Consider the following 23,572-nt stretch of genomic DNA (forward strand, 5'->3'; position numbering starts at 1 on the left):
CGTCCGTATGCGTATACGCGCGTAAAAAATCGGTCCGACGCCTTCCGATGGCGTCTTTACACAGAATGTGTAACGTCCGAAACTTGCGAAACGTCCGTTAACACAGGCCATCCGACGCGATGCAACATGTTGGATATTTAGGCACGTACGCATGCGATTTTGCTTGTGTCAAAACATTTCTTGTAGTTGGAGGATTGTTTAAACAAACTGGAAAGGTCATTAACGAACTGTTTAGGATTTTTTTATGGCTAATATTCATATGTAATTAATAATTTTTTTTAATTTTTATTTTAGAATCGGTACCGCTGGGGTCTAGTGAGCACAGTGTCCAAATTTTAGTTTGGTGGCACCACAGAAATAAAAAAAGAATAGAACGCGCATCTCCAATGTCGGTAAAGGAGAGAGCATGATACACTCTCTCTCTTTCGCGGTCGTTCCCGTTTACTATTGTAGTCAATGGAAGCCAGGGCATTTTATGTAGTTTTTCGTCGTTTTTTTGACTTAATTTGTATTTATAGAAAAAAATAACTATTTCCAAACATATTTATATAGTTCTAACAAACCGTTTGTGTGAATGTTTTTAATTAAATTTATTAAAAAATTAAATTTTCTAAACAAGCACTAAACTGTAAGCGTTAACCTACCAAATAACTAAACTGGCCTAATAAACTTGAATGGTTGGTGTAGTTTTTGAAATAAAGCCACCGTGCGCCTATCTTTTACAATGGAGACCAAGCGAAATCCGGCGCCGTGGCGTAGTGTTTAGCGCGCCTGCCTGTAACCATTAGGTAATGGGTTCAAGACTCGTCTGTGCATTGTGGGCGTATGTGTTCTTGAGCAAGACACTTAACGGCAATTGCTCCAACCCAGTGGTCACTAATGGGTTGTCCAAATTATCAGCCATACTTTAAAAAAAATGAAAAATCCCAAAAAAATAATCACTCACAAAGTAGCATACATGGTAACTCGTAAGCTGGCACGAGGTGTTAAACCCGTGTGATAAAGACTGTCGTTTTCTGGCCACGCGAGGATAAAGTAAGTTACATTCATTCATTCATTCAAATGGGGACGGAGTTGGCCATCACGTGAATAGAAAAACAAATATATCACGGTTTTGGGCAGTTGCGCGTTCTACTCTTTTTTATTTCTGTGGGTGGCACCAGTACAAAGTATCGAAAATGGCCGCTATAATATCTGTATTTTAGGATCTCTTTGGTAGCAGTCTTCGGCCATTTGTTTACATGCGCAACCAAGCGTAAAATCGTGCGATGACGGATTCTATGTGCAACGCCCTTTAACGGATGGTTCGGTGTCGGTCCGTTTTCGGATGCGATTTACGCACGTTAACGCAATACGCATTTTGTGTACAGTCACCTTTACCATTTACGTTCTAATGAGTTGTTCTAGCCTTTCTATGGCTGTGGTATAAACAAGATATTTCAATAATTTAAAATCATAACGACGTGCCCAGCAGACTCTGGTGCCCAGTAACTAGAGCTTTTCTCTCTTGGGTTGGTTTTATACGGAGCCATAGAAATATCATATTCCCGAGTGCTAAAAGTATTTATTTTTTGCCTATAAATGATATAAAATTGTTACAAAATATTTTTTTATTATTTTTTTTTATTTTGTGTACTTTTTATCAAGTGAACATTTGTCATTAAATTCAGAGCCATAGAAATACCGAGTAGTCCAACCCATTGTTACGTAAAACACAAATTGAACGGCAATTTGGGTCCAAAATAACACAGTAGGTATAGGGAAAATGTATGTTTTTCGGTAAATTACAGAAAAACTTGGGCCTAAAAACAAATTTAAAGGTTGAAAAATGTAAAAAACATGTGTTATTTGTTTTCTGTGTCAAAAAAAGTCAAAAATTAAAATTAGAAGCGGTTGATTTGCGACATTTTAGTCATTTAATGCGGCTAAATTTATACATTTTTTCTAAAAAATGTTTGGTAAGGTAAATAGAAGCTGTTTTACACCTTCCCACAATAGGAAAACACAAACAAAACTTAACAAGTTCGTTTAAACCCTTTGTCAAAGTCACCACTTTTGCTCTATTTTGGACACACATAGACGGCAGTTGGACTACTCGGTGTTTATACGACTCTGATTAAATTTAGTTAAGTATTTTGTGTCGAAAACGCTCTATGAAATACGTTCCCGGCTGTGCGGCTGTCAATCAAATGCTCGCTAAGAATAGCTGTGTGTACTCTAGTGTAGTTAACTATGGCATTGGTAAACGGTATGGACAGCCACTAAATATTTATACTTTATTAACAGCTAGATAATTTGAAAATATTTATTTGCAAACAGTTCATTACAAATTCGTTGATTTAATATTAACTTTTTTAAGTTTGTTTGAATAGATTTGTGTGTGTTGATTAAATTTCAAAATTTGCTAAGCCATGCCTCGTGGAGGAAAACGCAGTCAAAAGGGCAGAGCCCGTCAATTTACAAGTGTGGATGAACTAGAATCACAGCGAAAACAGGAGCAAAACTGGAGGAAGAAACAAGATTCCTCGTCTGATGAAGATACTTCCGAAGAAGAAGAAAAATCTGACATAAACAACCCAAACCGAGTTATAAATAAAACGAAAAAAGCATCACAGTTAGATGAAATTGTTACCACGCCTACCACTGATTTATCACGAAGAGAAAAAGAACAAATTGCAAAACAGGAGGCGCAAAGAAGATACCAACAACTACATGCGCAAGGTAAAACAGATGAAGCAAGAGCAGATCTTGCTCGGCTTGCCATTATTCGTAAACAAAGAGAGGAAGCAGCTCAAAAAAGAGAGGCTGAGAAAAAGGCAAAAGAAGAGAGACTTCATGCATCAAAGGAAGCAAGTTTAAATGCAATAAAAGGAAAAACTGGGAAAAGAAAATAATCATTGTTTTAACCTGGTTTCGATTTTTATCACTACGTTTGTGTTTCACTATGCTAATTTATATGTCGTGTTGATACGAACTTGAACTGCTCAGTTAAGTTGCTGCAGGGTTGGTTAAGGAATCAAGTCAATTCGCAATGCACAAGATATTATGCTGCTTTTAATGGTTTAGTTGTATAATGGGGATATCTTAAACTGCAGAAGATTTAAATTTAAAACGAAACCTATGTTTTTTGGTGATTAGGTCTTGTTTAATTTTTTTTTTGGTTCGTGTGTGTTCACAGTTGTTTTATTGGGTTTGGAAAAGATATATTTCCGTTGGGACATTTCGATATGTTGTACTTTTGTAGCGTGTTTGGTGATGGAAAAGAGAAACACAACATTTTCAATTTTTTAGTTGGGAGTTTTAATTCTTTAATAATGTTGAAACTGTTACAGTAAATTACAATTTAATATTAAATCGATTCCAGATTATTTGTAGTTGCTGAAAATGGCAATAGTGGATGATCCCGATTGGTTATTGAACCACATTCGGCATTCTTTCATCACAAGTGATGACACCGGTATGTGTGAAATGGTGATACAGGAGAATGATTTGCTCACATTAGCAGAACACAGAAAGAAATTGAAGGAAAAAGCTTTAAAAAATATAAAAGGTAATCATTCGAAGTGTTTGAATAATACCTCGTGCGGGGTTAGAGGGTCCTTGGAAAAATCGCCCGGAGCCGTTTCGTGTAATGATGGTTTGTTTTACAAATCAAGTGAAGAGGATATTCCTGTTGCTCCACTTGCACCATCGCCCGATATTCAATCTGGGTGGGACTTTGGCGTCAGAAGAAGATCAAACACAGCACAGAAACTGGAGATGATTCGCAAGGAACGTCAGAGTCGCGTGCAAATAAAAACTGTCCATTGGAATCAACTCCCTGCACATTTAATTAACGAAAGTAAAGATTCAATGTTTTCAAAGAAAGTAACTACATCTTTGGTGCCTGATAATGATATAAGAGGATCAAACATTGTGGAAAATAGAACAGATGTGAAAAAAGTTCATATAAACAATGGTTTGGACATGCAGTTCTCTAGGGTTGAATCTAACAATGTAACAGTTGATACTGAGCTTACTTCTACGCATGTTGGGTTTAATGTGGCTGAGACTGAAGCCCATAGTGACTTGAATGAAAGCGATGATTATAACCACGAAAAAAAAAGTCACAAACGCTCTGTTTCAGCACTTTCACAGATGCTCATGCAGAAGGTCAAAGTAGCAGATAATCCATTCAAGGAATATTATAAGTTTGACGGCAGAGGGCATGAAGGTGCAACCTCCACCCAGCGTATTAATATGTTTGTATTTGTATACGGCGAACCACCTCCAACAGAACCAATGAAAGTAGTAATGCTCGTGTCCGGCGCAAAAATTATTGACTTAATTGGACTATCATGTTGGCAGTATGTTACTGAGAAATATTCGCCGCCAATCAAGCGTACCGATGTTCAAGGTTTCACGTTAAACATCGCCGAAGACGATGGTGAGGTAGATTACGGATTCCCTGCCTTAGAAAACAACGAACCAGTCGCAAAGTTTAGTTTTCCAACTCTTGCATTGATGGAAAAGCATGTGATAAGTAACGCTGGAGGTGTTGATGGAAAGTATTGCGAAAGCGTGTTCGTTAAAGTGAACGATTATGCTGGCTTCTCGCTTATTCAGGTTGATGATCTGAATGTTACTATGGGAGAAATTCTAAAGAAAGCATTAAAACGAAGAAAAGGAAACAATTTTGTTGGCAAATACAACCTTGAATATCAGGATAGACTGGGGGTTTGTGTGGATAAAGATCAGACACTTGATAGCACCGGTGCCATGGAGTTCTGCATGGTACGAGAACATAGTTCACGTAGTGCTAACAATATTCCTCAAGAAAAAGTTACAAGATCCAAAGAGAAGAAAGTTTCATCTAATAAAGGGCTTACTGGAATACAATTACAAACTATAATGTCAAGCAGTTAGTAGGCACCAAACCTGGGGTGGCAGGGTAGGCAGGCTAAAGTTCGAAATTTCTACACAGCATTTATCACTGATTACAACAAACGATGTTGATTTGTTTCATAGGATTGTGTGTCTCCCTGCCTTCCCTGTGTTTTAAAATGTTTTGCAAATATGTCAATGTCTGTAGAATTTACTTCACTAAAGGAGCCCCTTTATAAACTTGCTTGTATTCTTAGAACCGAAGTTATAATTAAACCCAATTTTAATAGATTCTATGATTGCCTAAGAACTGTATGTATATATAATATATATTTAGTTCATTATGTTATGTGAATGTTAGCATCATAAATATACAGCAGACGTGAAACAAATATTTGTTTGAAAGTTTCATTTGTAAACATTATGTACTGCATTATATCTTGTGCAATGTTATGTCTTGTTCTGTGCAATATCCTAGTTAACAGTGGCTCAGTTGGAAGGACCATTGCTTACTTTGCCAAAATTCCTTCTAAAGATTTTGAAATAAATTAAGAAATAAAAACCTCCCAAAACAAGAACAGGTCATCGCAACTGTGTTTTATATTAGATTAATTTCACCACCAACACCCAGAACCACTCCTTTGCGCCACCGTTTGTAAATATTCAACCATAATTAATTAATTATGTTATTAAACAAAGATGATTCTAATTAACTGTAGTTAATTCCAAGGTTGACCAATCTATTTCAATATTTACGTCTTTTTTTGATTGACTTTGAATGAATGAATGACTTTGTTAAGAACGAAGTAATTAATTTTAAAGCTCAAAATTAAAGTTCAGTGCTAAGTTGTCAGTTTTTTTTTAAAAAATGTTCAAAGTTAAACTATATATACATATAAAATGTTCTATAAATATTTTTTATGTATAGACTGATGCTGGCAGAGTGGCAGGCATATTTTACTCGTTTTGCAAACAGTTTTTTTCTTATTTTCATTTGAACCTGCGTCCTATACAGGTTGTTTACATTAGAGTAAATGACACTCAACAACTGTTCAATATAAAAATATTATATTTTCTTGTTGATAAATACATACACAGGTTTTTCTAAAAACAAGTTCTGTAAAATATGAATGTAAATCATACTTTGTTGGACCCACATTCGAATACATACCGACCAGGGTTTGGAGAGAGTTTTCGGAGTCTGTTTTATGTTTTGCTGCCAAGTGAGTCCTCTTTTAGTGATGTCAGTAAAGTTCCCAACTACATTGATGCAGTAAGTACTTGGTCGAATTTTCATTTTTGTTTCTTCTAAATATATCTTTGTTTTAATTATAGTAGGGTCGGGGAGGACGGGACACCTTTAGCACATAATATCCAAATGCCCCGATTGTGTTTTAAACAAATAACAACGGTCTATAGAAGTTGTGAAGATATGACTTTGTAATTCTTTGAATGTTCTTTGTTTACTACCAAGTTGGAAGAAAAATCGAATGAAAAGGTGTCTCATCTTCCCCCACCCTAATATAAGTACAACTTAATATAAGGTAATTTATATTGTATTGTGGGTTTAGTGGCCACACTTTCATTCGACGCAAGTAGTTTTTACCTACAACGCGTGTGTATAACTTTATCGCTAATTCTCTTCACTTTATTCAACCTGACTGTTGGTATGGTTATGCCTTTTGTAAAATAAGTTGTGTTCTTTTGTTTTATTCCAAGAACGCTTTATCGTTGCCTTCTTTTCACTTTTGTAAAGTTTTCCGATGATTGACACCAAATAGAAATCATTCATTCCTGGTTTAAAGAATTTTTAAAATACTACTGGATTGTTTAAATGTTAATTTGTTTATAGGCGTTACATCCATTCATTGCGCTTATTCTGCTTGAAATCGTTGTTGGATTATGGAAAGGAAAACGTGTAATGCGAATTAATGATGGGATTTCAAGCTTAAGTGCAGGAACTCTGTCACAGCTTATTAAGTAAATTCGTTTTTTGTTGTGTAAAAATAAATGAACCTAACTTATTTATCCTCAACCACAGTTGTTATAACACGGTACTCTGTTTCATATAAATTGTGTCTTTCCAGTTTTACCACCCTTTGTGGGTAATTATTTTAATGCATGGCTTACAATTTGGACAACTCATTAGTGACCTTTGGTTGGAGCAATTGCAGTTAAGTGTCTTTTCGAAGAACACAAACTTACAATGATAGCCGCATCGAGCCTTGAACCCATAACCCTAATCTAGAGGCAAGCGTGCAACTAATTTGCCACAGAAAATGATAAAATTGAGATGGTTGTTGTTTTATTAGTATAATAATACTACTACTAAATAAGTAAATACTAAATAGTAAGTATTTTTTCTACCACAGACTTGTCAGTGCAAAGTCTATAGAGGTTTCAATGTACGTGTATGTGTATGATAAATACTCCATTACTAACTTACCATGGGATAGTGCATGGCTCTGGATCGTTACTTTCCTCGGAGTTGACTTTTGTTACTACTGGTTTCATCGTGGATCACATGGTGTGGGTTTCAAACCTTGTAATGTTTTATAGTTGTTTTATCGTAATTGGTATGTTAGGACAATTTTATCAACTTAGATGTCATCATGCAAAGTTCTAATTAAACATTATTATTATACTTGATAATGTGCATAGAAAGAAAGCAAACCATGTTATAACAAAACATAATTTATTACGACTTAAAATCATTTGTTTGTTCAACAGCTTATGTGAAAGCAAATTCATGATAAAAAAGTAAACAAAGTTTTATATTTTATTAGAAATCAATATATTCTGGTCATCTCACCAAACACATCATAGTTCTGAAGATTATAATTTGACAACAGCTTTGCGACAATCTGCAATAGCTGGTCCTATCGTTATGGTAAGCAATGTACCTTAACATAGATATGTCTAAACTTAATTATCGTGCCTGCCTCTAACCCAGAGCCTAAAGGTTCTGGGTTCAAGGCTCGATGCTGCTGCCATTGTGGTTGTATGTGTCCTTGGGAACAGTGATTGCTACCTGGTACTTCATTATTGGTCTAAATTAGAAAACATAAGCACCGAACGGCAAACATGAAACTTATTGTTATTACCCTTAGCTCCTTCAGGTCAACACCAATTTAAAACTAAAACCCATTATTAATTTTGAATTTTCAAATTATAGTTTTTTATTAAACTATATATATATATATATAATTAGTGTTTGGAAATAAAGTTTTATTTACAAACAATTTATTTTATCATTGGTCATTAATTGTTATTTCTTTTCAGTTGTTTTATCTTCCTCTGGCTCTGTTTGTTCCACCACCGGTCTATCTTGTCCACAAACAGTTTAACTTGCTGTTTCAATTCTGGATTCACACTGAAATAATTGACAATCTAGGTAAACATAATATACTTATCAACGATTAATTTGTAACAGTTGAGAAGTTTCAGTTACGCTTGGATTATCTTCTGTCTTATTTGCAAACGTTTATTCAGACTTTTAAAAGCTATTTTATTTTCTTAAAACTTTGATGGTATCATTAAATCACATTAGAGCATTTCTATTCATATACAAATTCTAATTTTTCGTGGGTATGCCTTTTTAACTTTTAACATCGTTAGTATATATATATTATATGATATCTATGGCAGGCCCGCTTGAATACATCTTGAACACGCCGAGCCACCACAGGGTTCACCATGGTAGGAACGCTTATTGCATTGATAAGAACTATGCGGGGACACTCATTATATGGGACAGAATGTTTGGTAAGTTCAATTATTTCTATTTCACACCAACTTTATTATCTTACTTGAACAAATTTAACATGTTTATCCTTGTTCCTACTTATGAGTTACCTTGTATGTTTGTGCCGAATTGATTTTATTTTTTTAGTGAATGTCTGTCCACACAACTCAAGGGCTAAATCAGATTGTCTGAAAAAGTATTAAGTTTGATATCATTCACTTTTTAAATAACTTTTTTAAGTTCATTTATTAAACTGTTAAAATAAATTAGTTTATTGACAGGAACATTTGTGAAAGAGAAATCGAATGAAGAGATCGCATACGGCCATGTTCATCCCATCAATACATTTGATCCTATCTTTGTACAAGTGAGTTTCCATGCATTACATTATCCAACATCTATTTTTTCACAGCTTTCCCTAAAATGATAAACATTACATGACCAACTTAAAATTTTACTTTCTATTTTTTAACATTTTTATAGAGTTTTATTCTGCATTTCTGCAAACTCTTAAAAGTGTATTTTATCCGTTTGAAAACAGTGTGTGTGTTAAAACATGGTCGTTGTTTTTACCAACCTCCGTTTTGCTGTTAACTTTCCATTTTTGTTGTTTTAAATAATCTGATCTTCGTTACTGTATTTAAAAAAAAAATAAAAGTTGATGTTGTGATGAATCATACCCATGCCGGATTTTCCTGTATTGTTTTGTGATTGCCATTTTTCTTTTGAATTTTAATCCAAGCGTTTATTTTAACTTCTAAACATGGTTTTAGTTTTTAAATGAAATGCTTAAAAGAAAATATAAAAGACAAAAGGAAGCCATAATATGTGGACATGTTATGTTTGTATTGTGAGTGTTCATAAAGTTCAGCTAACTTATGTTGTATTGTTTACAGACTGGAAATTTACGACACCTTGTAACTCGATGTTGGCAAACTGAAGGCTTATGGAATAAGTTGTGTGTTGTTATCAAGGGACCGGGGTGGGACGTAGGGAAGCCATGGTGTGGAAACCCTCATGATATACCACCTGTGTGTATTGCTGCCACTACTAACATTCCCATACTTACTAACACAATATACATTTTATAATGAATGTATGTAATTTGTTGTTTCTTCGTGTGACGGGGCAACGACAGTCGTCATAACATGTGTGTTCTGTTTCATACGCCAGATTTTGTTAAGTGCCCAAGGACACATACAGGCCCAAATATTATCATACCCCACACCCTGAATCTTTAGAGCCAAAACCACTTTGTTAAATGTAAAACAATGTTTCTGTAAAAAGACTGTGGCCCTCTTTTATACACTGATCCAAAACTATGTTTTTGGATAATTGTTTTTTTGATATTTTGTAATGTTTGCCTGACAATTAGCTTTGGGGTGAAGCGATTGTGGGTAATTGTCTTGCCAGAGACACGCCAACAATGGTAGCAGCATCAAGCCTTGAATCAGCTAATTCATGATCAGAGACAAAGGTGCTAACTACTGTGGCACGACATCATACAACCAACAGAAACCTAATTTAAATCTATTATTTTTTCTTAGATTGAAAAGCCGATTAAAAGATACAACCATGATCTTCCATACTGGCTGTCCACATATGCGGTTGTTCATTACCTAACCTTGGTACCAATGTATGAAAGCATGATGAAAGCAAGGTTAATGTTGCCGGGATACATCATCATCATGGATGTCGCATATTTCCTTTTTTCTTTATCGTGTCTCGGATTTCTGTTTGACAAAAAGTAAGTTAAATTATGTATAAGTAATATAGTAGGGTGGGGAAGATGGGACACCTTTAGCACATAATATCCAGATATCCTGATCGTGTTTTCCACAATTAACAACGGTCTATGAGAGTCATGAGGACATAGTTTTATAAATGTTTGAATGTTCTTTTTTACTACTAAATGGAACGAGAAAATGAAGTTAAAAAGTGTCCCATCTTCCCCCATCCTACTGTATGTTTTACCAAGAATTAGAATATCGACAAGAGTTGGCCCATTACCCCCAACACCCAGGATGTTTATGTGATCAGTGTGGTTGTGTCCTGGATTAAACTTCCATGTTATCATAACATTATAATCTACAGTATTAAACTACTTCAGTTTAGATCAATATAACTTATTTATCCTCGCATGGCCGGGCACGACAGTCACAAGTGTTTTGTTCCATAAACCTGGTGTTCAAGTTACTACATATTTAACTTTATAGTTGGCTCTTCCTTTGCAAATTTTTTATTATTTGTTTTTCAATCTATCATTGACAATTCAGTCAACCCATAATTAACCACTGGTTTGGAGCAACTGTTGTTAAGTGTCTTGCCCAAGGACACATACGCCCACAATGGTAGCCAGGGCGAGCCTTGAACCCATTACCTTTGTGTTAAATATGCAGGCACACCAACCACTGCCACTGTATCGCCTGGTTTTCCGCACTTATATTTTAGCTTAAGGTTTTCTAAATAAAATTTTATATTTATTTATTTTCCATTAAATAGAGCATATGCACGTCATGTTGAATTCCTTCGTTGCATCGGGTGTGCTTTGTTACTTCATATGTTTCGTGATAATTTACAGCCATCGCACCACCTACCTTCAACGTTATTCACAGCATTAATCACTATATATGTTGCTTCAGTTGTTATATGGGTTGTTGTGTTGATGTATGGGTCAAAGAAAAAATTGAATTGAACCAAGATTTTACCTCATAGTTGTGCGGGGTAAGATGGGATTCTGTTTAACAATTAAGGTTTTATAATTCTTTAATATTAATTGTTTACCACCAAATGGCACAAGAAAGGAAGAATGAAAACGTGTACCATCTTACCCCGCCTTACTATATACTGCTGTATTAATAAGTTGTCATAGTTGTGATTTTTGTGCGAGTAATTTAATCAATACAGTGTTATGTTTTGTTATTAATTCTATATATTTTACTAATCAGTTTTCTGTATATTAATATGCATGATATATTTGAAGGTTTTTAATTTTCAGAATGCTGGTTATTTAGTGTATATGCAATTGTGGCAATTATTATATTATCATGTTAAATAAATTTCTTTGATTAAATGAATGAAATTACCTTGCTTACCCTCGCATGGAGACAACGACAGTCATTATAACGTGTTTTCCGTTTCATACACCTCGGTTTACAAGTTACCATAAATATAATTTTGTATTTTGATGCCTTTTCTGTATGGCTGACAATTTGTACAACTCATTGGTGGCCACCTATTGCCGTTAAGTGTCTTGCCCAAGGACGCATACGCCCACAATGGTAGCAACGATGGAAATATATTACACCTGAGTAAGACACAGGATCGCTAACCAACTATGCTACGGCGTCGTAGTATACTTCTTGTTTGTAATACAATTGATGAGTTAGCGGTTTTATATTTCTTTAATTTTTTTTGTTTACTAGACAAAAAAAAACAATATGTTCAAATCTACCAACTATTCAAGTGTGTTGTATAACATTCACTTATATTTGGCTGCTCGATTTCGATAACAGGTTAGAAAATAATACAAACGAAACGACAGTGGTCAAAACACGGCAGGGGAAAGTGGGACACATTTTTATTCTATTTTTCTCGTTAGTAAACAAAGAGTCTTACAGTATATTACTCCACATTAATCTGTGTCAAATTTAAGTTGTACAGACGTTAGTGGTTTATTCTGAAAAAAAACTTTTAAAAACAACGGAAATTTTATTGACGTTATTTGAATTTACGTAAATTTAAAGAGAAAGGCCTGGATTTCTTGTTACCACGACACGTCAATCAAAAACCGCAGTGCGTGCGAACGAAGATCTAATTAAGTTGTTGCTTTTATTTTATACAGAAAGGGTTGTCTGGTTTTTGTGGTTGACTTTTAACTGCTCAATATTGATTTAAGCAGCAAGCTAGAACGGATATCGCGCATAAAAATCTCTAAACGCTGTAATTTGAAATCTTTGACTGTTACTCCCCGTATTTTTGCGATGTTAAATACTGCGTGACCTTCCTGGCCGGAGAGACAAAATAAAGTCCGTCGTTTCTTAATCACAAATGTTTTATTGAAATTATTTCGCTCCATCTTCGCGGATGTTTTGATATCGACAACGTGTTAATGGATTACCTCGATCTTCTGTTATAGAAAATAAAGTAACGCGTTTCATTACTCGATTAAAAATTGATGCAAAAAGATGTTTTGAGTGCCGAATTTTTAGTAAATTCGCTCGTTGGGGCGTTCGTTCATGCATAATTTAATTAAAGGAATAATTATGTTTGCTGGTAATTCTGCTGCTGTAATTCACGTACATTTCATTTCAAAACAAAAACAAGGTTTATTTTAAACCAATTTTCCGATTCTGAACTTTATTGCGTGCGCGTTTAGTTTGAATTAATTATTAATCTTGTCAGCCGAGATTATTTATAAGGCGTAACTACTGAAAGAATAACGTCATAGTGTACCGGTATATACTCACAAGTGATTATTCGGTATTCGCTTTTGCAATCTGTATATTGCTTGAACATTACCACTATTTTTATTGCTTCACCACAGCATATATAATGGGTAGGGAAATTAGGCCATGTTTTCAATGACTTTTTCTCGTCCTCTTTAGGAATATTTAGGAATATTTATATGATTAACCGTAACCCACGAAAAAAGTTGTTAATTTTTAAAAACACGATCAGAAGATGGGTTTTAGGTGTTATAGTATCCCGTTTTCCCCACATCATTAATGTGCACGGTTTTAATAACGGTATATATATTGTATGGTGCCTAAAGCACGACCGGTTTTAATACAGACGTCACATATGTATGATTTTTGTCTTAAGCGTTTTGGTTTAAAAAGTAAACCCATCTTTAGTAATGTCAGGTTAATATGAACAGTTAAAATAAAACGCTAAAAAATAAAGCAATGACATAAAGGGAAAAGCAAGGGTAGCATTAGATATTTAATGAACGCAAAGTCATGAAACTACTGTTGTTTTTTATATACCCTGCTGTGATAAACCTTGCGCTCTATCCAAACTTAATGAGTTGTTATTTTGTTACAAATAGTTTCCAGGTTATTTTACAAAACTGATCCTTTGAATATATGTGTGTGAATCATCACGTCGAAACTATTTGCGCCCACGCTTACATTTTCAGGTTTAAACGGAGCCGTTTGGCTTTGGCTGAAATACTTTGTCTACTGAGCTATATATGTTTAGTCAGGCGTATATATGGCTTTAGCTAGACCATGGTTCACCACGTACCCCTAGTTAAAACCAATATTTTATCTGTTTAAATGGCAAACATAAATTAGATGTTATAGCTACATGACTTATATTTTTAATTTATCTTTATAAAAGTTATAACGAGGAACATATCATTTAAACAACGATGAGAAGGGAATCAACCACACTAAAACAGAAAAAACGTCATCAGTTAAAACTGGATAAAAAGTGTGGGAAGAGCGACAGTTGATAACTTAGTTGAATTTTTCGAACAAGTTGCGATATAAAGTACTTTGTGTGTCAGCGTGTGGTTTGTAAAGATGAAACGCGAATCAATACAATAAGTGTGTTTATTGTAATTTAATACAACGTTTCAGCCAATTAGGGAAAAAGAGAAGCCGCAAAAATTTGGTCGGTTCACCACAACACATATCATCATGCATCTGACCATGAGATGATCAAATTACAAATGTACAAAGCGAGACATCAATATAAAATGAATTACCATTTGACATAACATGCATACATACTCGTAAGCAATATGAACATTCATGTTGCATCATGTACCAAATATAGAACTGTGTGGTATAAGATGGAATATAGCTGCGGATAATATCCAATATTTATATTTTCAAGAAATAATAACGTGTTTTTAGAGTCATGAGGATACGGTTACATATTCATTTAATATTCTTTGTTTGCTACCAACTAAGACGAGAAAGTAGAATGAAAACAAGTTCATTTTACTCCACCCTTTTATATAGGTGCTGCGCAAACACACTTATTTTTCAAGTCATGAAAAATTAATTTGTTTTCAAACGATACATCGAAATCCAAATCAATTATACTTCGCCCACTCTAGTAAGGTTATAACCGTCAACACATGCGATGCACAACATATATATGATAACGTCGATAGATAACCGAAACCTTCTGTGTTTGTAAAATCTTTTTTGTTTTTTGATTTTAAACGTTTTATTTTATATAAAACAGTTGTGAAATAATTGTCTATTGGGCATAAATTCCATTTTGTTTTGACAAATTTACGATTAACTTGGAGTAAATATATTGAATCGGAAAGTAACTTGACCATGAACAGATTTTTCAAATTTGTTACTGATAGTCTTATCCTGCTTTCGGTTAAATTTACGTCACAGTGACGTCAGCGCCATTGTTTATTGAATTGAAGCACATAATATGAAAGGTTCGTTTACTTGGCGCTGCAAGCTACCACTGCCTTTTTCTGGTGGAGAAAAAGAGCTCGCTTCACGCTGCATTGGATTGTGAGGTTTATTGTAAGTGTGTACCCAGTTGTACAGCAAAGGCAAGTATGCGATGCTTGTGATAAAATACTGCATCGCGTGTAATTTGTTGAGTAGGTCACAATCATCAGCTAAAATGCAAAATAGCCAAGCCTGCGTGTGTTAAAAGTGTTTGAAGTATATCGCCTTACCTTAAGCAGTAATTGGATAGCAGATATTTTTAGTCAAGATCGCGTAAGCTATTATTATGGTTGAATTTTCGCGGGAAAACTGTAAGATAAAACCCGATCTTTCATTTATACGGTTCTGTTGACGTTGATAAAACACACTTAGTCAAATATTTTTGCCACACATATTTTGTTAGACATGTACTACTGTGGGGAAAGATGGGACACCATTTGCACATATTATCCGGATATCATTATCGTGTTTTAAACAATAACCAACGTCAGTTTAAAGCCGGGGGGTGCCGGTTTATAATTTTTTCATTTTTTTTGCTTTACTAAACCAAATAGCACAAAGAAAAAAGGTTTTTATCTTACCACAATCCACTATAAATGTTTAGTTCAAATGAATTGTATTTTATCTCTTATGTCGTTTTAGTAACCCAATTAAATTAGTTGGAGACTTTACATAGCTTAGCTCATGTTGTATTTACTGCTAGGGAAATATGCTGTGGACGAATATTATTATAAATTATTGCGGTGGCATCTACACCCTACATCCCGCCAAGTCATTAATCCAACCACGGTCATTTCCTTAGCTTTAACCCGCCGCGTGCTTACGGCCTTGTATTCCAGAACAACGATTAGTTTATGAACGACGTAGTAATAGACGCGTGCGGGCTAAGCTGTGGATGTTGAGCATGCAAGTGAGCTACGACTGTTTTAATATGTGAGTATAAAAACTTTAAAAATAGGGATGTTTCTATTTTTATTCTGGTAAATAATAATATTCATAGGATTATAAAATCGTAGCGCCGCAACTCTAAAGGAATGTTGATAATTGGTTAAAACCCGATCTGGAAATTTGAAGTTTAAAGCAGCGCTAACGGTATCCCATCTTATCCCACAGTAATATACATAAAGTTTAATGTATCGTTTATGTATATTAATCCTGGGATGATGACCATGAACAGTATATAGACCCGACATATTTTAAAACCCATGATCTCCCTGGACACGCCTCAATGACTTTCGTTCTCTCCAACAATGGAGAAGTGTTACGTCATATTATTGGCGGTAATTTTTCACCTTTAAATTTCTCTCATGCTGCCGTTAATAGTGCTTCAGTGTATTTATTTAGAAATATCGATTTTTAACTAAGTTAAAACTTAAGCTAAACCAACGAAAAAAGTCTCAGAAAACAATTTGCTTGCAAGAAAAAAAAAACAGTTTGAGTTTCAGGTCCAAGACAAGTTTTTGTGGAATATTAAAAATATGCGTGTAGTTCTGTTTTAACGTGGAGCAGTTTCTATGATCTTTATATCTCAAACTTTTATATAACATGTAAATAGATATAAAAGTGTGGGGTAAGATGGGATAACATATAAAAGTGTGGGGTAAGATGGGATACACTTATCACCTAATTACCATATTTCCTGCTTATGATTGAGCAATTAACAATGCCCTTTTAGAGTCGTGCGACTATACGGTTATTCAATTCCGTAGATATTCTGTGTTTACCACCAAACGGAATGATAAATAAGAATGAAAACATGTCCCATATTACCCCATCTTACTCTAAACGTTTTTCGCATTTTGATTTATTACATTTTCTCCAATTTATTTATGCTTTCCAATTCTACAATTATTACATAAACATCGTGCGTGTCAAAACCGTCGTTTTGTTTTATTTCCCGTGTTGGGTTGTAACATGTGAGGCTTGCTGCTGCATGATTGGATTAGTAGTGAGCGGTCGGTTCGGATTACTTGACTGGAAGACAACCATGTATCGGAAATCAGATTGTTTTGATGTGAAGTGACGTGCAAGCCAGCAACACCTGCAGGCAGCTAACCGCATCAAGCGACGTCTATATATGTTCTAACACATCCGTATATTGTGTTGATGCATGACATACCATGGAGAGTTGTTGTAACAATATGTGCAGACGGTTATTGTGAGTGAGTTGCAATCATGCGTTGATTAATAATTAACTGTTTTTTTTTTATAAATTATTGTCGTAAGAGGTTATTTATTAGGTGGGGTACGATGGTTTACGTTTTCACTCTGTTTTCCCGACCAATTGGTACTAAACGCAGAATATTTAGGGAATTTTAAAAACCCTGCGACTTTAAAGGCTGTCCCATCTTACCCCACAGCGCAAGGAAGGCGTATAATCAGTTGGGCAGTATTATACTGTATTGGAAAATATTTTTTTGATAAATGTGTTGTTGTAGTATCTAAGTTGTGTGGTGCAGAGGACAAAAGTAACAACTTCACCTCATTTAATCCACAGGCGGTACTTATAACTTGTATTTATCCACGCGTGGCGGGCCAATGATCTTTATAACACGGGTGTTCTGTTTCATATACACCATCGTGCAAGCTTACGAGTTACCAAACTTTGTGAGTTATACATTTGGAACACAACACATACTTTAAAGATTACGTTTAAATCAATTCTAATCACAAACCATTTACAGAAACAAGTCGTTTAAGTTTTATATCTGTGAAAATAATGAATCTTGCTTTTGCATCCTTGATATTTTGTTTGTTATGTATTGATTATTCGTGCGGAGGTCCAAACTTTAAAATTACCCAGTGTTCCAACTCAACTGGTGACAATTCTAATGGAATATGCGACAGCTGTGTTAAATACGACCATAATAAGGGTAAGTAGACATTTGATTTCCTTGAAGTTCATACACACTTAAGGTAAGTTGCTCAAATACGTTGGTTTATTTATGGGTTGTCTATAATCACCCACAAAGTTACCTACATAGTAACACGTAAGCTGGCATAAGGTGTATGAAGCAGAACCCCCATATGTTATTACGACTCTGGTTGCACTGTCACGCAAGGATAAGTAAAAGTTACATGCGTGGTAACTGGTAAACGGGCGCAAGGTGTATGAAACAGAACACCCGTGTTATAACGACTGTCGTTAATAAACAAGTTACATACATTCAATCATTTATTCTTTTAGTCGCGAGATAGTTGTGATAAATTGTGTTTACAGATTTGAAGTTTTGTTCAAGCAAATTACAGCTTTGTAAGTTCGAATTCAACTCCACAAACTTTACATGGCGGTATAATAAAACTTTCTGTGAAGCTGATTCAATATCTATTGTTCTTTATAACGAAAACATTAGGTGAGTAATTAGAACTGTGGACGCTGCTATTTATCCTTTCAGAAAATCACAGTCTTTTTGATTAATATGATCATTGTTATTGTTTTCGACTCTGTTCTAATTTAAGCCATTTTATTTTCGCAGAGTTACGGTTGTTGTATAATTTTGTGAATATATGCTTTGTTTTCCATCAAGTAGGACGAGGAATGGGAATGAAAACTTGTCCCACCTTATACTTTAAGTTAAATACCCGAAAGTTAGGTTTAAATATTTTACAAAATTTGCAGAGACAATCGTTTCGTGGAAGGTTGCTGTGGAGTCAAACTTGAACAAATGTCTTGTCAACCCAAACATTGCGAACCATCTGAACAGCTGGTTTATTTCGTACAAGATAAAAACAAAAAGATGTTGTGTGCCCACCAATATTATCACACGATAAAATGTCCAGTTAGAGAACGTAAGCTTTTAGAAATATATTCCTTTTAATAAAAGTTCCCCAAGTTGTTTGTCCTACGACTGCAAGCATCTGCAACTTTTTTCAACCTAGTGATTCCTAATATAAATTATAGAAATTGCTAGCCATATATAACGAAAAAGGGAAACATCTCCAATAAACAATCACCCACAAAGTTACAAACGCATGAAACCAGCATCTTACTATACATTCATCCAATTATTGTTTTAGAACAACAACCGAAAGACTTTATATGGTATTGCGCAAACGGTACAGCGGAACAAGAAGATTTTCGTAAGCGGTTCAACGCCACATGTTTTGTATACGACAAATTGAATGATAAGTATACGTTTCGTGATGAAGTACATACCGAGTACACAAGTCAGAAGGGGTTTATTACACATAAGAAAAGTGGAATGTGGAATGCATTTAAGGAGGCGTGTATTTTCTATTTAAATGAAGGTAATAATAACTACTTATTTATATAGTAGGATGAGGAAATACGGGACGCCTTCATCAAATAATACCCAAATATTCTAATCGTGTTTTAAACAATTACCAACGGTCTGTGGTAGTCTTGAGAATGCTGTTTTATAATTCTTTGCAGAAAGTTTTCTTGTTTACTATTAAATGGGACATGAAAATATAATAAAAATGTGTCCCATCTTTACCCACCCCCTATACTATAAAACCAAATGTTTTATCTTTTATCACAATAACGAAGATCATATAAAAACAACAACTAAAACAATGGTTTCAATTGCCGCAACTGACTCTTCCCGCACTTTTTATGCGCAGTACGTTTTAACGACTGCCCTTCACTGTTGGTTCCTGCTTTCATACGTTTTTTGAAATTATATGAACTTCTCTATAGTTTCCGAAACGATAAATAATAAAGGTTGTTCGGGGTGTGTTACATTTTTCTCTGTTATACAAAAACTTAAAACAATAATTTTGACACAGAAACTGTTTTGAAATATGCACACAACAGCAGTGGAAAAGCGGTCGATCTTCTGTTTCAACGCCAGGCATTTGATATGAGGACGCTACCAAAAGAGTTTGTTGACAATTGTACAATCCAAAAGTTTGGCAATGCCAGTAGTTTTTTCGACATGACGTCACCAACTAATGACTATATCTGTATGAGGAAGTGGTCAGGCTTTCAATTCCGATGTATTGAACCGGAAGGTAATGGTGTTGGATTAAAATGTAATGCAGTGTTTACAATACGCTTAGTCTTACATGCAAACTATATAAGTGTATTATTACATAAATTGTTGTGACTATATACATCATATATAGTACTGTAGGGCAAGTTGGGATACCGTTAGCGCATATTTAATATTTCCTGGGCGTGTTGTGAACAATTAACAATGTATTTTAGAATCGCCGGACTAGAGAATAAATCACCTCGTGCTCGCTTACGAGTTATACCACGTATGTGATTGTTTTTATAAATGGCTTACAATTTTATCAACCCATTAGTGACCACTGGGTTGGAGCAATTGTCGTTGAGTGTCTTGCCCAAGGACACATACGCCAACAATAGTGGCAACGACGAGGCTTGAACCCAAAGACCACTTTACCACAGCCGTTTTCCACCTAATGTTAATCTATCCATAACAACTCATTACGTCTGTATTTATTCAGTGACAAAAGCCGTGGATAATCGTCCAGAAGTCTCAGCCAATACTGAATTCACCTTCATTGTTGTTATTGTGGCCGTTGTAGGAATGGTATTTCTTGCCTTTCTTGTTTATTTTGGTTTCCCGGTTTGTGCTGTGCAAGTTAAACTATTCAAAGATACGAAAAAGATTGACCCCGTCACACAAGTGAGAAATATTATATTTATGGTTCCGTGGGGTAAGAAGGGACACCATTAAGATTAAAATCCCGCATTTCCTGACCATGGTATCAACAATAAACAACGTAGTTTGAAAGTCGCAGGGCTAAGATTATTTAATGTCCCGCCCCCACCTTACTATTCATGAACGTATACTGCAGTCAAAATTCACATATTCTTAATGCATTAAATAAGTCTGTGTTACCATGTATGTTACTTTGTGGGAGAATAATGCAGCTTGTTTGTGACAGGGGATGTTCAATCGTTCAGATTTGAAATATATCTTTGTCGACAGTAAGGAAAAAGAAATTTACGAAAGTGGGTTTGCAGGTAAAACTATGGTTGCTGTAATAAAATATCGAACTTTTGACAAAATTGTTTCCGATATTTAAATAGCCACGTATGGGATTTATTATGAAACGGCTTCTTGATTGGTTCGATACACACTACGTCAGTATCATGCATTACTCATATATGTTTTGCACGTAAACATAATTAGTTGTGGGTTGATTTTACCTGCTTCTGCTTCACCTCCTATTCCGATCCATTATATAGCAGATAAACATATTTGCATGAACCGGCATGATACTAAGTCATGTGGTTTATTCGTTTCCTAGTATTTAATTCCAGCATCATATTACTGACAGCTATTGTCGCTTCCCCAGTGCAAGCGGTACAACACCCGTGTAAAGAAACAAACATACCCCCTCTTTCATCACAAGCTGTATCTGGTAAGCGTTTATATTACACAGCAGGAAAACGTCGTTGACTAAATGTTTAAAGACTTCCTTTGGCCACAGATTAAGCTGTATTGTATTCAACCAAGCGAGGTTATCTGTATTAAATCGACAAGCCTGATTTAGGTTCCAAAGCAAATAATTTGGGATATTAACTTGATAATTGTAGATTTAGCAGCCACACGTAAATTTACATTTTCAATCGGGGATAGTTTTACCCCTATAGAGTGTTTTAACAACTGTGGTTTTCAATCACCTTTCATTTGCTGTATATACTAGATACTCGTTACTGTATTCAAAGAGATTCGTTACTGTATTCGTTTTGTTTTACAGACGCCCCCGCCGCACCCAACACCTTTCAAGAAGGGAATGGTTGTTTAACAGAAGGTATGGGATTATATTAATTGTATCTTGTATACGAACCACTAATGGTGTTTCTAACCGCAACCATAGCTATTGACTATGGAACAATGGGAGTCGGATTTTGGTTTCAATTCCGTATGACAATATATTAATGATTGAATGTAACTTGGTCTATACTCGCGTGGCGAGGCAACGTTTTACATGGGTGTTCTGTTTTAGTTTGTAAGTGAGTCACTTTTAGATTTGTTTTATTAGAATCTTTCGATATTTTTTTTAATGTGTGGCCGACTATTTGGACAACCTATATATATGTGATCAGTAAGTTAGAGCAGTTGTAATTTAGGGTGTCTTGCTCAGGGATATATACGCCACAATGGTGGCAGTGCTGACGAAAAATTGTTAGTCATAGAGAAAAAAATACACACAAAGTTGAATATACAACTTTCGTGTTCCCGCGCACGTGATGATAAAGTAAGCTACATTCATTTCTTTACTGTATATGCATGTTAACACGTGATCACTGTGTAGGTTACTGTCGAAAAGACGACATAGGAGTGAATGTTGCTGCAGAGACCCAAGCGTTTGTTGATTCGGGTATCACGAGTAGTGTGAGCAGACGATCATCTGACAGTCAGACATCTCTAGCTTCTAACAATTCTGGTCCATTATCTCCCGACAGCGGAATACCAGGGTCAGAAAGCAAATTCGAGTTTGGAGATTCGGTTTGCGTAAAGCAGATGAACAATAAAGATTTAGGTTTGGTGGATTTTGGTCCCCAGTGTTTATCGGCGTCTGCTAATTCTTTTACGCCGCTAGCGGTGAAGAAAAACTTGCAGAGTCCTTTCAACGAAGTTAAATTGTTATTTCCCAGCACTGTAAATCAAACTCAGCAGCAGGTAGTTCAAACCGGCGAATATCTTCCGAAAATGTAATCAACAAGTTTATAAACTACCTTTATGTTGTCTTGGGAGTTCTTCATAAAACGGGTTACCGATTACAATGTAGCGCAAGGCGTTAAAATAAATTCATTCACTCCTAAAAGCACACTGCCTTGATCTAATAGCATGTATTTAAAATTAATACATAACTCATATATATATGCTTGTAGCACATACATGAGTAGCTCCCATTTCACCGTTTTATTATACACGTAAACAATGTTTATTTTAGACTTTACATATGTAAAGTCATACGTGGTAACTCGTAATCGGGCACGAAGTGAATGAAACATAACACCCGTGTTATAAGAATATATCGTTGTCCCTCCAAGCGAGGATAAATAAGTTAAATTGATTGACTGTTTTGCAAGTGTGTCACTTGATCCAAAAGTTACCAATTGCGTTATTTTCTTGTTGCTTTAAATGGCTGTAAATTTAAATGCCCTGTGAATTAGATATTTTATTTTTTTTCTTTTGCGGTAAGAAAATGGCGTTTAGCTATGCTGTCCCCTACCGCATAGTTATGTGTAAAAGTACCGAGGGGTAAGATGGGATACTTTTGTCAATGATACCGTGTTTGTTTCAGTTGTGTTTTTAACAATTGACAAAGATATGGTTGTATAATTATGTAAATATTTAAATGGAGCAACATAAATTGAAAACATGGACCATCTTTATATATATTTGTATACAAATAAAACTGTGTTAATTTAAATTCCCATTTTATGATTGGCATATGGACGACTAAACCTTGAGAAATTATTAATATTCTGTTTGTCAATATTTACCAAAGTGAAAATAAAAGGAATTGTAAGCTTTATTTATTCATAACGAGAAGCGATGGCAATTAATACGGCCATCATGTG

General features: G+C 35.0%; 4 protein-coding genes across 8 annotated transcripts; all 4 read left to right on the forward strand.

Moving 5' to 3' along the window:
• Nucleotides 1–2,320: 2,320 nt before the first annotated feature.
• Nucleotides 2,321–3,365, forward strand: LOC149733306 (28 kDa heat- and acid-stable phosphoprotein-like). The gene has a single exon (XM_089880502.1). It carries the CDS (start codon nt 2,412–2,414, stop codon nt 2,892–2,894), a length of 483 nt encoding a protein of 160 aa, XP_089736628.1. The 5' UTR covers nt 2,321–2,411; the 3' UTR covers nt 2,895–3,365.
• A 14-nt stretch (nt 3,366–3,379) lies between these two features.
• On the forward strand, nt 3,380–5,362 carry LOC149733307 (target of rapamycin complex 2 subunit MAPKAP1-like). The gene has a single exon (XM_089880477.1). It carries the CDS (start codon nt 3,385–3,387, stop codon nt 4,903–4,905), a length of 1,521 nt encoding a protein of 506 aa, XP_089736603.1. The 5' UTR covers nt 3,380–3,384; the 3' UTR covers nt 4,906–5,362.
• A 561-nt stretch (nt 5,363–5,923) lies between these two features.
• Nucleotides 5,924–11,698, forward strand: LOC149733308 (alkylglycerol monooxygenase-like). The gene is made up of 10 exons (XM_089880479.1): nt 5,924–6,136; nt 6,716–6,843; nt 7,236–7,390; nt 7,650–7,753; nt 8,146–8,257; nt 8,512–8,628; nt 8,890–8,975; nt 9,505–9,639; nt 10,156–10,355; nt 11,111–11,698. Exons 1-10 carry the CDS (start codon nt 5,990–5,992, stop codon nt 11,301–11,303), a joined length of 1,377 nt encoding a protein of 458 aa, XP_089736605.1. The 5' UTR covers nt 5,924–5,989; the 3' UTR covers nt 11,304–11,698.
• A 3,412-nt stretch (nt 11,699–15,110) lies between these two features.
• LOC149733309 (uncharacterized) lies at nt 15,111–23,526 on the forward strand. Of its 5 annotated transcripts, none has more exons than XM_089880473.1 (11): nt 15,111–15,972; nt 17,724–17,912; nt 18,260–18,392; nt 18,659–18,828; nt 19,057–19,287; nt 19,789–20,013; nt 20,476–20,657; nt 20,920–20,998; nt 21,316–21,399; nt 21,739–21,792; nt 22,297–23,526. In XM_089880473.1, the coding sequence occupies exons 2-11, from the start codon at nt 17,759–17,761 to the stop codon at nt 22,698–22,700; spliced, it is 1,716 nt and encodes a 571-aa protein (XP_089736599.1). In that variant the 5' UTR covers nt 15,111–15,972; nt 17,724–17,758; the 3' UTR covers nt 22,701–23,526. The 5 variants fall into 5 exon arrangements, with proteins under 5 accessions (XP_089736599.1, XP_089736601.1, XP_089736598.1 ...); XM_089880472.1 differs by lacking the exon at nt 15,111–15,972 and adding an exon at nt 15,979–17,201; XM_089880470.1 differs by lacking the exon at nt 15,111–15,972 and adding an exon at nt 15,979–17,197.
• Nucleotides 23,527–23,572: the final 46 nt, after the last annotated feature.

This window comes from Ciona robusta, chromosome 7 (genome assembly GCF_009617815.1).
Source record: "Ciona robusta chromosome 7, ASM961781v2".
NCBI lineage: Eukaryota > Metazoa > Chordata > Ascidiacea > Phlebobranchia > Cionidae > Ciona > Ciona robusta.